The 13,773-nt window shown below is 43.6% G+C and overlaps 1 protein-coding gene across 7 annotated transcripts in view; it reads left to right on the forward strand.

Annotated features, from left to right (window-relative positions):
• Positions 1–13,773, forward strand: part of RNF220 (ring finger protein 220) — a 1,024,387-nt gene that overhangs the window by 825,746 nt on the left and 184,868 nt on the right. For 6 of the 7 annotated variants that reach the window (XM_078671729.1, XM_078671730.1, XM_078671731.1 and 3 more), the window contains one exon: positions 13,745–13,773. This exon is cut by the window's right edge and continues 14 nt beyond it. In XM_078671729.1, the coding sequence (XP_078527855.1) occupies positions 13,745–13,773 (29 nt within the window). Of the gene's footprint in view, positions 1–8,340; positions 8,559–13,744 lie in introns of those variants that run through there. The other variant, XM_078671735.1, reaches the window with a different exon arrangement.

The following is a 13,773-nucleotide window of genomic DNA, read 5'->3' on the forward strand; positions in this document are numbered from 1 at the left end:
CATTTTTTTAATTAAATGATTGAAAAGAGGATATAGCAAATGAACAAGCTTTTTGGACAGTTATTGATATAGGGGTGGTTATTGATATTTTTGAGTTCCTTGAGTAGTGGGGTTCAGGACGGGCCAGTCCTGTGTCAGATCAGTGGTAGTTGGTGAGCTAGAAAGGAGGGGTGATTGGAACAAGGTGGGTCCATGGTTGATGGCTCCAGTTTGGAGCACTTCAGAAAAGATAATACTAAGGCAGTGACCTCAGATGAGAATATATTCTTTTGATAAGGAAGTGTGCTACATCTCGTCTCCCACCAGAAACCCAAACAATTCCTCTGTCCTGCTGGGCCTCTTCATTTGTGCTGTCACAGAATCTTGGGAGGAATGTGTGCACCTTCTTCCCGAAGAAATAAGACGATTTCCATATCGTTGAGGGGTATGTTCACATCAGGCCAGTGCATCAGTGTGAGCAAGGACACACCAAGTGCTTAATTTGTAAAAAGAAATACGTGACAGGACTCTTGTCAGTAGGCCACTGCAGCTTGCACTACACATTGTCCCTCCCAGCGCTGCCAATGACAGTACCTACACAACTACTAACCATCATCCTCTTACAAGTGTGACAGTTCGGACTATTTCAGGCTCCCAAAACTAAAAGAATGAAATGGGCGGCACATAATAGTCATTTTTAACGTATATTGAATTAATAATTAACTGTTGTTGTGGTAATTTCTAAATTAGCCAGTCATCGCCACCTTGTGGCAGACTGTCAAGCTCCAGTGTTGGCAATTAAGAGCGGGTGCTGAGCACCGGAAAGCACCAGCTTAAATTAAGGACTGGACACAACAGAACGTTTGGCTCATGACCACTAAGGACACTTGATTACTATGACATTATGGCTGTGCCTTACCTCTTTGACCCCACACATGTAACAGAATCTGTTTGCACTGCCTTTTTATCGTCCTCCTGCTTTGGATCCCATGTTGATGATGAGAGCCAAAGAATGTCAACTGAGACTAGACCCTAAAATCATTACCACTCTTGAGTGAAATCAATCGACCTGAGGGGCAGAAAACCAGCATCCACCCCTGTCTCAAGATTGGCCCCTTTCTATAGCATTGGCTCTTGGCATCTGAACGTTAGTTTGCCTGTGCTGAGGTATGTGAGTATGTGTTCTAAGGACAGGGTGAGCATAGCTGTGTACTAGGCAGTGCTTTAAATGGGCCACGACTCACCTGTACGGAGTACCTGCACTTTTTAATTTTTGCCCCTTGAGTACTGGAACTTCTCTTAGGACAGGGAAAGTATTGGTACTCATGAGGGCCTTGCCGAGACACAGGTGATGCTCCTCATTTTCCTGTGCCTTGGCAACACTTTTCACACGACCTGCTCTTATTCTGCAATCCTGAGCTGAGATCGCACAGGAGCGCCAGAACAGCAGCTCTTGTCACCTGAACACAGCAATCGTGTCGTGCTTCTCTGCAACTCTTCCAGCAGCGTGGGGCAGCAGGGTGTTTTGGTTACCCTTTGATCCTGCACAGTAGGAGGTGAGAGTCCACCATAAAACTAATGGATGAGGGCGTGGGGTGCATTCTTCAGGGCAGTACAGCTTTTTAGCATGCCATTGTTTCAAATGACTGTAAATGTTAATTCATCAGCAATTTAAATTAAGTATTTTTAATTAAATGTAAATCCCTGCCCTTGCCGCCAATTTTACGATTACCCTCAAACAAGAAAAACACTTTAAAGGCAAATGTGAGAGGCAGCTCCGTGGAATGCTTTAAACTTTCAGACAATTCTAGATTTTAACTGGTAATGCCTTTGCATGCTCGAACTCGTAGTTCTCCTTTCTCATTAAAAGTAACGGTTTCTAAAAATTCCAGCATGCAAAAGCTTTGATGGCAAAATTCAGAGACAGTTTTGAACATACCCTTATTATTATTAGGGCTTTAACCATAGGACAGATACTTCCGATTTTTTTACTTTGCACTTGGATTTCTTGCATATAAAGCCCCTACTCCCACCCCACACTCCACCCCCCAGTTCACCACTCGAGTCTATTGGTGAGTACCTGCACTTATTTTTTTTCCATTTAAAGCACTGGTACCAGGGTGCGGATTTTTGTGTGTGCATGTTCACTGAGGATGCTGCCATGTTTACTAGGGACTGGAGTAGGTGGGCACATATTCACTGGGGATGCCTCCATGTATACAAAGGACTGGAGTGCGGGGGCGCAACACTCATTGGGGCTGAAAGGGCTTTAGCCCCGCCTGCTTCCGTGGGCCAGACTGGGACAGACAGATCGAAGCCCAGTGTCATGGACCTAGTCCTCAGAGAGCCATTTATAGCTGTAGGGCCCCCCTTTTATCCTTTAATTTAGTTCATTGCTTCTCTTGGCCCCCAATCTCTCACCCATATTGTTTCATTTACCTAATAGTAACTTCTTGCAAAGGCTACTTAAAGTGTCCAAGGATTAGAAAACAGCCAGGGCCTCATTCCCAAACATTCAACAGGGGTGTCATGCAATGCTCCAGTTAAAAAAAATACAGAATGGGGAAGCTACTCTCAATGTTAAATTTAGGAAAAGCAGGAAACAGTCTGAAAAGTGATTTTCGTAGAAAAGACAAATAAAGAATGAATGAAATTAGAAAATAAAACGTGGTAGAAGTCTGCATTCTTTTTTATAGTTGGTTTGAGGGCATTCATAAACTGGGACGCCATTTTAACCAAAACTGTACAAAAGAAATGTTGCTCTACTAGATGTTACTGAAATCCGCTCACCATGCCATCTTTGAAAACATATCCAAAAGTAGCCAAGTTATTCTTCGTGCATTACTGCCAGTTGTTTTTTTATAAAGACTATTACCATTTGATAATATACTAGCACCGTGCTGATGGGTATTTTGTAAATGTGGGTTTTGGTTCTGTGCTGCATTGAGTACTCATGCGTTGTGCTTGGTGTCTGTGCTCCATATGAGTCAATGTAGCTAACATCTTTGCAATTGTGGGCAGCATTTCACAGTATCTGATGGAGCAGGCATATCAAAACCAAAAATATGTGATGGAAGTTGGAACTCAGTGTTACCATGTAGGAAGTACCATGGAATATATATTTTGTCTGTTTTAGTGCATAAAGGTCAGACATTATTACTCCACGGCAGCAAGAGAGTTGTTCCCAGTACTAACATCTTAACTTGCAAATAGTGTAAATACATTATTTGCCAATAAATGCAGCATGATAAGAACAATAAATAAAATAATTGTGCTTCAACTGTACCATGCCCACCATTTTTGTAAAACTAACTTTGGTTCGAAGGATGTGCAAACATTTAGTAAACATTTTTAAAGTTGCATTAGGCTGGGACGATTGTGTTTTAGAATACACCAATTTGGCAATGATAATTCCATACACTTGAATCAGAAAATCCACATTCTGGCAGATCTCGTGGCCCAATGTGTATTAAAGTACAATGTTTGCCATTCATCATGCTAAACGTCCATAAGCGAGAACCCATTACCCCCTGTAAATGTTAAATCCTGTTATACTTTGACCACCGTTTCTAGCCCATTGAACTTTAAAATACAAAATGTGCATACACGTTGGAATAAATTACCCCCATAGACTCAGGCTTACAGATAACTGTTCACCTGCTGTTCTATATGTTAACCTCCAACCAAACGTTCAAGTCTTGTTGTATCTCTTCTCGAGTCTATTGCGGAGACTGAAAAAGTATGGGCGTGAGGGGGTGCTGGGTGTATACTCCAGAGCTGTGTTTGTGTGAGGCAGTGTTTGGTGACAAAGTATGTGTTAAGGAGAGTGCACACTGGTAGCTGCACTTTTGCTGAAGCACGTGTCAATATATGTGTCTATGTGCTTAGTCTCCTTGCAGGTGCTGATGTTGTGTAGGAATATGTATGAGTAATATACTTAGTATCTCACCATCACTTGGATGCTGTCACTGTCTTCTAAATTGTTTTGACTCTTAACAAGCAAAAATGCCTCCTTATTTATTTATCCAATCGTATATAGTGTGGACATTACCCAAATGCGTTGGAGCACTTTACAATAGAAACCGAACATTACATGAGAAGCAGTTATATCAGTTACAAATATAGAGTATCAATGTGTAAACAACAGGTATATAGCTCTCACTGTCCATAGCCTTCATCGTAGTCAAAGTCATTATAAAATGTTCATAGCCGTCCTATATCTTCATTGTCCTTAATAATGGATTACAGACAGTCTTAAACATCTTCTTTCGCCATCATGATTCATGGAGCCACATAAATGTGGGTGTGACTATGTGTGTGTGGGGGGGAGGGTTTGCACCACGCTTTCCCGTACAGCCCTGAAGAAGTCAGAGGATACTTCCCATTGTGACGAAACACGTGTTGGCTGGTTGTGTCCATTAATGATAAAGATTTTAAACAATTGAAGAAATTCTAAAACTACTTGAGTGGACCTTATATGACAAATTTCCAGATGCAAGAGACTTTACTCATCATTGTATTTACTCAGTAACGTGTACACGGGACTTTGTTTTCCTAATGTTATTACATCTTGCTAGGGTGACCAACCTTCCATAATTTTCATGGACTGTCCGTGTATTAACCATTATGTCTGTTGTCAGTGATGAAGATTTCAATGGACAGCATTTGTCCATAATTGTACTACAACATCCATGTTACACTTCAAATGCCTCAGCTGATGTGGAAGGTCTCCTGTGCTGTGATCCTGAGGGAGGGGCAGACACATAAACAAGAAACAAGCCTTCTCGCCAGGGTACTGGCCGCCTGAAAAGAAATGTAGATCTGTGCAGTTGGTTAATCTATAAATGTAAAGGCTGCTTGAGAGGTAGAGCTGGCGTTAATTGATGACAACACTTTAAACTTCCTGAAGACAAAGATTTATTATTTTTGAGCAGTAATGTAGGGGGTGTTCAAAGCGGAGTTGTGGAGTGCTGCTTTTAAAGGACAGGTGTAAAAATGTTTGCACTTTGTGTAATCTCCATACTTCTACACTTTCAAAATAGTGTTTTGATTTTAGCCTAAATGTATGTCCTCATTTGGTGGAGGCCTATCTTATACTATATGTAATGCAAATTTAAAATGATTCTCTATGACGGGCAGGGACCTCTGAGCACTAAAAATACACAAGTCACTATTCCCTTCTGAACCAGACAGAATTCAGTTATGTGGGCTTCTGTTGTACACACATACATCTGCAAGGATCACATTAACCAACAAAGATTTCATAACATAAAACAGTACATGTCCTACTCACTTTTTAAAACTTGCCATTACTTTTCTTTTAAGGTGCGCATTCTTTCATATGTAGTTACCTAATAGTGAAAGATAAAAAAATAGTCACAGAATATTTTGTTCTTTTAGCTACGCCTTTGATTCCGCCTCCACGCTCACTGACAAAATCCCCACTGCATTCAGGATCATAGTATCCATACTTTTTTAATGCCCGTCGACCACTGAGAAAGCCAGTGATGTTAGCATATGTTATCCTCCAGTCGCTCACCTTCACTATGTAATTTTTTTTAACATTGTGTCAAATCAACCTGTGATCTATATTTACTTAATACAGTGGTATATTCATCTGACAGAATTGTACAAAAACACTGTCCTCTAGTGCAAAAGGGAATTAAGAAAAATAAAAGTAATCTAGTCAGTTGTTTAATTGGACTATGTGTGAGTAGGGAACCTGAGTTCAAATCCCAGCTTGTGTGATTTAGGTCAAATCAAGTTACTTCATGTGTTTAGTTTACTTGATAGTGACATTTGAGAAGAGCACATTCAAGTAAGTCAGTTCAAGGTGGACCCTGTGTAAAAACCTCACTTGAATATGCTTCAGTAGCCTGTAATGTTCCTCCATCCATAAAAATATTATTGGCCATGACATAAGTGACACCTGAAAATTCATACGCATTTTTCATTCATGGCTTTGTCAGGAGGGAGGGTTAGTAAATGTTTTAAAGTTTATGTTTAGAAACTTTAAATTCAAATAAATGTTAATGCGATGTTGTGATCTAATATACTATACTGAAAAACTTCCATTTGTTAAAGAAACACTTTCTACATTGTAAAGTCTTTATCCCGTCCTTATATTTTGTTTATGGTGTAATTTGTATCCCAAATATTTCGAAGGTTCTGCATGCACTTTAGCACTTAGGGATGAGCCAGACCGCTGGTTCAAGCTTGGCTTGACTGCAGAGCCATTTAAAGACATGGACAGAGTGAGCAATTGCCCAGGGCTCAACATTCCAAGGGGCCGGCCCCTGCCCGCCTCTAGAAGCACTACCAATGACCATCACCCTGGCAGAGTTTGCCAGGTTGGGAGGGTACTGCTTATTCAACCACTTAACCGTGCCTCTCTGTTTCTGGCCTCTCGACTGACACTTCTCTCCAGGTGCGCAATACTTTACAGTACTCATGGAGGTCCTATGTGATTTTAGGAATTGTCCTGCCTTGTTCTTCTCTTTCTTGTGTATTCAGTTCTTAGCAATTACCCTTTGAATCAGTTGGTGCGGATCTCCCATCTAATCTTGACATCATACTGATCTTTAATTCTCTCTCTGGTGGTAGGGCTTCCAGTCCTGAGATAAATATAGAGTCCCTGACCCACACTCTAATGCACTCTAATTAAGCAGTCGAGCCTTCTTGGTGCTGTGAGACTACTGACAAGTTGTGGGTACCTCACATCCTGACATTTGGTGTGACTGTCACCCACACCATCCGCTCTGTCTTATAAGTTTTTTAGGTTTGACATTAGTGGAAGGTCAGTTAAGCAAGATGTGCATGTTCAACTCGCCTAAGCTCAGTCGCAGCCGGCATGGCTGGAGGGTGGGGCCACGCGGGGGTGGCGGGTCATGGGGGAGGTCATACAGGGGAGTGGTGTTTAATAAAAAAAATGTTTTAACTTACCTTGAGGCCGGGTCCTGCATCTTCTCGGCTCCTGCTCTCCTGCCTCTGACAGGAACAGAAAGCAAGCAGCCAGGCTCCCTCCCCTAAGCCATGTCACGGGGGAGGTTGCACAGGGGTTTAATAAAAGAAAATGTTTTACTTACCCTGAGGCCGGGTCCCGTGTCTTCACGGCTCTTGCTCTCCTGCCTCTAGCAGTAACAGAAAGCAGGCAGCCAGGCTCCCACCCCTAAGCCAATCACAACGCTGCATACAGTGTTGGGATTGGTCGAAATGGCGCCCAGCCAGGGGCTTATGGGGTGGGCATGTTCTCAGCCTGCATGGAGAAGGGCAAAGGGCGCATGAGGAGTGGGCACACCACTCCCCACCCTGCTCAGAGAGCAGAGCAGCCCCGCCCACCCCCGACGCAAACATAAGACGGTAAAAACTAAAAGTTATTACGTTTTATGTTTCTGCTTGTACATTTGCAAATTTTTCCTGTTTGTATCTCTTATGTAACTCATGTAATCCAGTCATTATGTAACGCAACTGATTCTTTTGTAAAGCGCTCCGACACCTTCGGGTAATGTTCGCGCTATATAAAATCGCATTAAATAAATACATGAAAAAACTGCGATAAAGCAGTGGAGCGATGTGACACTCCTCCGCCATAGCGGGGGAGCCACCCCTGCCTATAATAGCAGAAGGTAAAAAAGCCACTTTGCTTAATGTTTCCCAAACTGTTTGCCATGCGTATTGAAATGTTTAGAAACCAAATTAAAATGTTATTGTGTCTTTCTTTCTCTCTGAGAAAGACTGGTTATATTTGAGTAGGAGTAATGCCCTTGATACCATGCTCAAGAGCATCAATTTACAATTGAACAAGGACATATTGCGCCATCTGATTGTAGCATACCTAGAGGCAATCTCATACAGAATAGTGAGTAAGAGCAATATAAAAAATTGTAAATCAATGCATTGATAAGCCAGTGGGGTATGGCCGCTCCTCCTTTTGTTCTGACTCTTTGACTTGAATTTCGACCCTTTGTCCTGATTTTTTTGTCCTGAATTTTGACTTTCTGTAAATATTTTGTTACTGTCCCGTCTTGAATTTACCTCCATGCGAGGTGGTCATCCTACATGTGGCCCCTAGCTCGGCATCTTGCAAGCTGTTCAGCGACAAGAGCCGCGTGTGTGTGTGCTCGGTCGTGTGATACATGTGTATCGTCGTCTCGAGACTAACACTGTACGAGGCGAGTACAATCCGAGATTAGAACCAAGTGACGGCATGGCGCAGGCGCTCTGCGTACCGTATGTGTGTGGTTTGTTTACTGCAGACTTCTTCCGGTTCTTCGCGAGTCCCGCGGTCTGCTGCGGCGCTGCTGTTGCTATAGAAACCACGTTGATGTTGTTACGTAATCCTGCGACCTTTCACCTCGCGTCACATGGTCACATGACCATAGCAAACATGGCTGCTGCAGGGCGCTGATACGGCCAGAAGTGGCGGCTGCTGCAATCCACCCGCATCGCCTCCTCGATTGCCTGAGAGCCCCCTGCAGCCGCACCGCCGAGGCGCGCCTCTCACCCCCACCCGCGCCGCGCTGTGAGCCGCCTACGGGCCCGACATGCAGAGTGAGCAGAGGCCTGTCGGCCGAGAGGAAGTGAGTGTCAGAGACCCTCATCTGCAGTGCGCGGCCCCCGTAGGCCCTGAGAGCCCATAATAGTGTTGGCGGGAGAGAGGTTGTGCTTGAATGGCTGAGCAAGAGAGTGGAAGTCCTCCCCGAATACTCGATGGAGAAAGTTGCACGGGCACAGGGAGCTCGAAAGCTCGCAACAAAGCCTTTGTAGCGTTAGAGATATTTCAATGCTAATATTCATAAATGTGCTTTCCCACATTCAATACTGCTCTGAGCAGGGGGCATAACGCCCAATACACAAAGAAGAGGTTGGTAGAGAACCATAGAAATGCCATACAACAAGGTGCAGAGATCCACATCACCGTGGTTACGATCCCAATAGCGGCGGGATATGGCACATACCCCACAGTACAGATGAACAGATATCACTGCCAATTCGTGTAATTTGGGAAGTTCCTGGCACTTCCATTGAAAGGAAGCAGTTTGCTTAGTATTTTTTTGCCATAGAGATGGTGCAAGGATGCAGGCTCTATCAGATAGGTCGAATGGAATTGAAACTCAGACTCTGCTATAGGAAGGGATAGAGTTTAGTGACTCGACTCCTCTTCGGCTGCTGTGCGGTTTTAGCATCGACTTTCTGTGCTTGCGTATATTTCTTTTTCTTATCTTGATTAGAAGCACATCACTTGCGCTGGGGCTGCCACACAGAATCACCATTTATTGTTGACAGTTGAAACTTTATTTGATATATTTGTAAAACTGTGAAGCTGGTACGGGGCGACTCTATTTTGGGTAACTAACCTTAGTTGCGTTCTCTTTTGTTCAGTAAGATGCTACCAGGTTAGGGAAATAAAGGAACATACTTTCTCATAGCAAATGTACTCCTTTCTGCAGCTTAAACTGTTCTTTCGCTTGGAACCAACAGGGTGACAACGTAGGAGAGATGTACTCTTAGCACTCCAGGTCCAGGCGAAGCTGGACAGCTGGAATTTGCACTCTTTGTAATTAAGCCTTAGTTTTGTCTGCTGGGTCTTAGATACTTTTATAGTAATTGATTCTGGACATAAGCACAGCTAAGGAGTAGACAGCATTTGTGAAACTGAGCTTACCTGAGGTATTGGTTTTGTTCAAAGGTCACTCTGACTGTGGGTGTATGTTAGCCGGTCAGCGATTAGATGAAAGGCTGAGCATGGCTTGAGAGCTAAAAGCAAGCCCCTGCATGTTATGCTAACATTCTTATATAGTACAGTGTTTTTAAAGCGTAGTGGTTTCTTGGCACCAAGAATATTATGGGTTTAGTAGAACACTTGTGATTTATTTTAGATCACATTGGAAAAATATGTTTTCAGTCCCCTTGGTTGCACATTGTGATAGATTGCTTTCATTTCAATAATACAGGGTTATGCTCAGTGGTAGAAGATAAAAGTTGGGGACATCCTCCCGTCCTTTGCCCAATCCCAGCCTTTGAGGGATAGGGCTTGATTGATGTAGATACAAATATTGACCTTCCTTGGGTGTGGTGTTGGAATTTCTTTGACCATCGGAGGCTTTTGTTGTAAATAGGGTGGTGTATTATGCTTCTAGATTTTAGATTGTAAACACTGTGCTCCATCTAGCCAGAAAGCGAATAGCCTTTAATCTGCCACCTTAGTAACATCAGTGCATTATTAACAGGCCTTCCAGGAACAGCGCTGGTCTCTCACACAGTCTTCCTTCATGTGGCAACCTGACTTGTTAAAGGCATTGAAAACATCAGATCATGTTAACCACTGCTATAACTCGACTGGCTCCCTCTTCAAAGTGGCGTGCATAATTTATAAAGCATTGTGGCTAAGTCTACAATCAATCAGGGTTTTTTAAAGAGCCCTACTCACCTGAGAGGGTCTCAAGGTGCTGGGGGTGCATCTCCGTGTCAGCCAAAAAGCCAGGTCTCGAGGCTCTTCCTGAAGGTGTGCAGGATGGGCGAAGCGTCTGATATTGACTGGAAGCTCGTTCCAGGTTTTGGCTGTGACGTAGAAGGCTCTTCGCTTGCCCTGGCGATGCGCAGGGTCATTGCAAGGGCGAGGTTGGCGGAGCGCAGGTTTCTTTTGGGTGCGTGTAAAGAGATTCTTTTGTTGAGGTATTTGGGTCCAATGTTGTGTAGGGATTTGTAGGTGCGGGTGAGTAGGTTGAAAGTTATTCTCTTCTGAACGGGTAGCTAGTGGAGGTCTCGAATGTGGTGAGTCGTGGGGTACAGAGGACAACTCTGGCTGCAGTGTTCTGGATGGTCTGGAGCTGTGTAGCAGGGATTTGTTGATTCCTGCATAAAGGGCATTTCCGTAGTCCAGTCTGCTAGTTATGAGTGTGTGGGTGACGGTCTTTCTGCTTTTGGTGGGGGGGAAATAGTCTTGAAAGTTTTGCGGAGAAAGTTGAAGCAGGTGGAGGTGACGTGTTGATCCGCTGCGTCATGGTGAGTGAGTACTCTAGGATAATGCCGAGGTTCCGTTCATTGTCCGTTGGGGTGGGAGGGTTTCCAAGGGCGGAGGGCCACCAGGAGTTGACCCAATCGGTGGGGGGCGGTCTCAGGATAAGGACCTCTGTCTTCTCCGAGTTGAGCTTGAGGCAGCTGTTGCTCATCCAGGCTGCTACTTCTTTCATTCCTTCCTGGAAGCTGAGCCTGGTGTCTTCGGGGTTCTTCGTCAGCTAGAGGATGAGCTGGGTGTCATCTGCTTAGGTTGTTGTTATGCTGAACCCGTGCTGTCTGACGATGGTGTTGAGGGAGGCCATGTAGATGTTGAAGAGGATCCTTGGGGTACTCCGCTGTGATCTATGTGGGTTCGAAGAGGAAGGGTGGGAGTCTGATCCTTTGGGTTCTGTTGGCGAGGAAGGAGCGGACCCAGTAGAGGGCGGTTCCCCGTATGCCGGCGCTGTGGAGTCTGGCTGCCAGAGTGTGGTGGGAGACGGTGTCAAAGACTGCAGAGAGGTCCAGAAGGATAAGGGCTGCAGTGTGACCCTGGTCGAGTAGGATGCTGATGTCGGTGGCGGCAAGGAGGGTGGTCTCGGTGCTGTGGTTGCTGCGGAATCCGGACTGGGAGGAGTCGAGGATGGCGTTCTATTCCATGAAGGTGGTCAGCTGGGCATTGACGACTTTCTCAATAACTTTGGCTGCGAAGGGAAAGCGAGAGATGGGTCTGTAATTTTTCAGGTCAGTCGCGGGTTTCTTGAGGAGGGGCTTGACCTCTGCCCGCTTCCTTCATAGTGCATCATTTATAAAGCATTGTGTCTAAGTCTACCAGTTATTTGACTGACAAACATCACTTTTCAGGAAGGAAAATAAACATTAGACACACAATCTAACTCTGCCTTGAAGTTGTGCAAATTAATACATGAAAAAAAATCTTCTGTAAGCACTAATATGCATGAAATGTGTGCCTGAATATTTCAAACTCCAGGGCTTCCCTCGTTCAGGAAAAATAATGTAAGCCATCTGTTCAATCCCATGTAAAATGCTGCCACCTTCCTCCTAACTTTGTCTACATCTATAAAACAATACCATGCTCACCTGGAAACTTGTGAACGGGTCTTCATTGAATAACCAATCCAGTTGCTTTAGGTTGATTACAAGTTGTGAGTTTTCTGTCAAGGCTGACTTGGGAGTATCTTTTAGAACTGGTCATGTTTCAGGAGGGATAGTCTGACATCTAGAATCTCTTAGCATTAATTAGTCTTAATCTTGTATGTCCAAATCCTTGCTTCACTGTTAAGCAAGCACTTGGCAAAGAAATGACCTGCTTTGACCTATCAAGTAGAGAATTTGAAGAGCTACATAGATAGACTCATGTTGGGTTCACAAGCTCATGTTGTCGGTGGCAACATATACATATACATAACATTTTGTAGAGGGTGGAGGCTGTATTTGTCCACTATTTGTAAGCTCATGTACAGTAGAGTGATGGCAATCTGATTCAGTGAGCAGTGTATCCACTCCAGGGATCAGTGGGTCGGAATGTCTTTAGGGAGTAAAGCAAAATTGTGTGGTAAAGATGTGCGATGTGTGTAGTAAAACCAGCTCAGAGCACCACCATTGTTTGCTCCCCCACCGTGAGTCATCTATAGCAAACATCACCTACGACTCCATCCTGCGCAGCAGAAACAAACTTGAGCTTGGTCCAAAATGCTGAAAGTTTTAATGAAGGATTATAATTGTTAGGCTTGGTATGTTTTTTTGTTTGTTTATTTATTAAAGGTTTTCTGTTGGGTTGAGAAGGGCCAAGAGGTCTATGATTGGACAACGAAGCTTTGAGGCAGAGCAAATACAGAGATATATAATGTTCATAGCCATTACTTATACATATAAAACACGGGTAAGGTTTTACATTTATACTTGGAATAAGCATTAGCAGACTTCATAAACTGTGGAATGCCAATTATTGAGAGGTAAAAATTATGAAAAAATATGTTCTTTTATAAAGTGTCTAAAGCCATTGTTATCAGATTGTGAAGAAACCGGTTAATTTCCTATGGTATCCTTACCACAGGATGGTTCACAGGGAAGTATAGTAATGCAAAGTTGTATGCTGTCACTATTGTGCGAAAGGGATATTGAACAAAATAATTAAGTTACGAGTAGAGAAAAGGGGTTGAAATTGAAAAAAATAAATGAATGCTTGTATAGTAAGCATGCTGCTTTTTTGTCCGAATGTAGCATCTAAAGGTTGCCATTGCAGTGCAGGCAGGGTGTCTTCGAGGTGCTTTTAGAACTGTAGTCAGGTTAGGCAGTCGGAAAAGGTGCGGGTAAGCAAAGGTATTACCTGATCTTTTATATAGGACTGAGTTGCCTAATCTTTGAGAGATCAAGCAGAAAGTTTGTAGCAATCATTCTGCATCTTTTAAGTTTGACCTTAAATATTTGTAATACCCTCCAAATCAATAGAACCTGCTATCTGAACACAGTTCCCATTGAGGTAATAGGAGTTAGGGCATAGGTATGGGATTAACCTTGAGAAAGGATAGCGTGGCTTACCATGGAGAAGGCTAGAGTGAGCGTTAGCTCTGCGATAGGACTGAAAATGAATATGTTCCTAGGTAAGGTTGAGAATGGTGACACTTTGGATCACGATGGTAGCTTGTTTGGGAGCTAGTGAACTGTCAGGTTCAGCTGTAGCTTTAACGCACATCGCATGCTTATTGGTTATTTGCATTTACATGGCTTTGTGTTTTCTTCCCTTCAGACCTTCCTGCGAGTCAGAGCCAATAGGCA

This window comes from Lissotriton helveticus, chromosome 1_2 (assembly GCF_964261635.1).
Source record: "Lissotriton helveticus chromosome 1_2, aLisHel1.1, whole genome shotgun sequence".
In the NCBI taxonomy this organism is placed as follows: domain Eukaryota; kingdom Metazoa; phylum Chordata; class Amphibia; order Caudata; family Salamandridae; genus Lissotriton; species Lissotriton helveticus.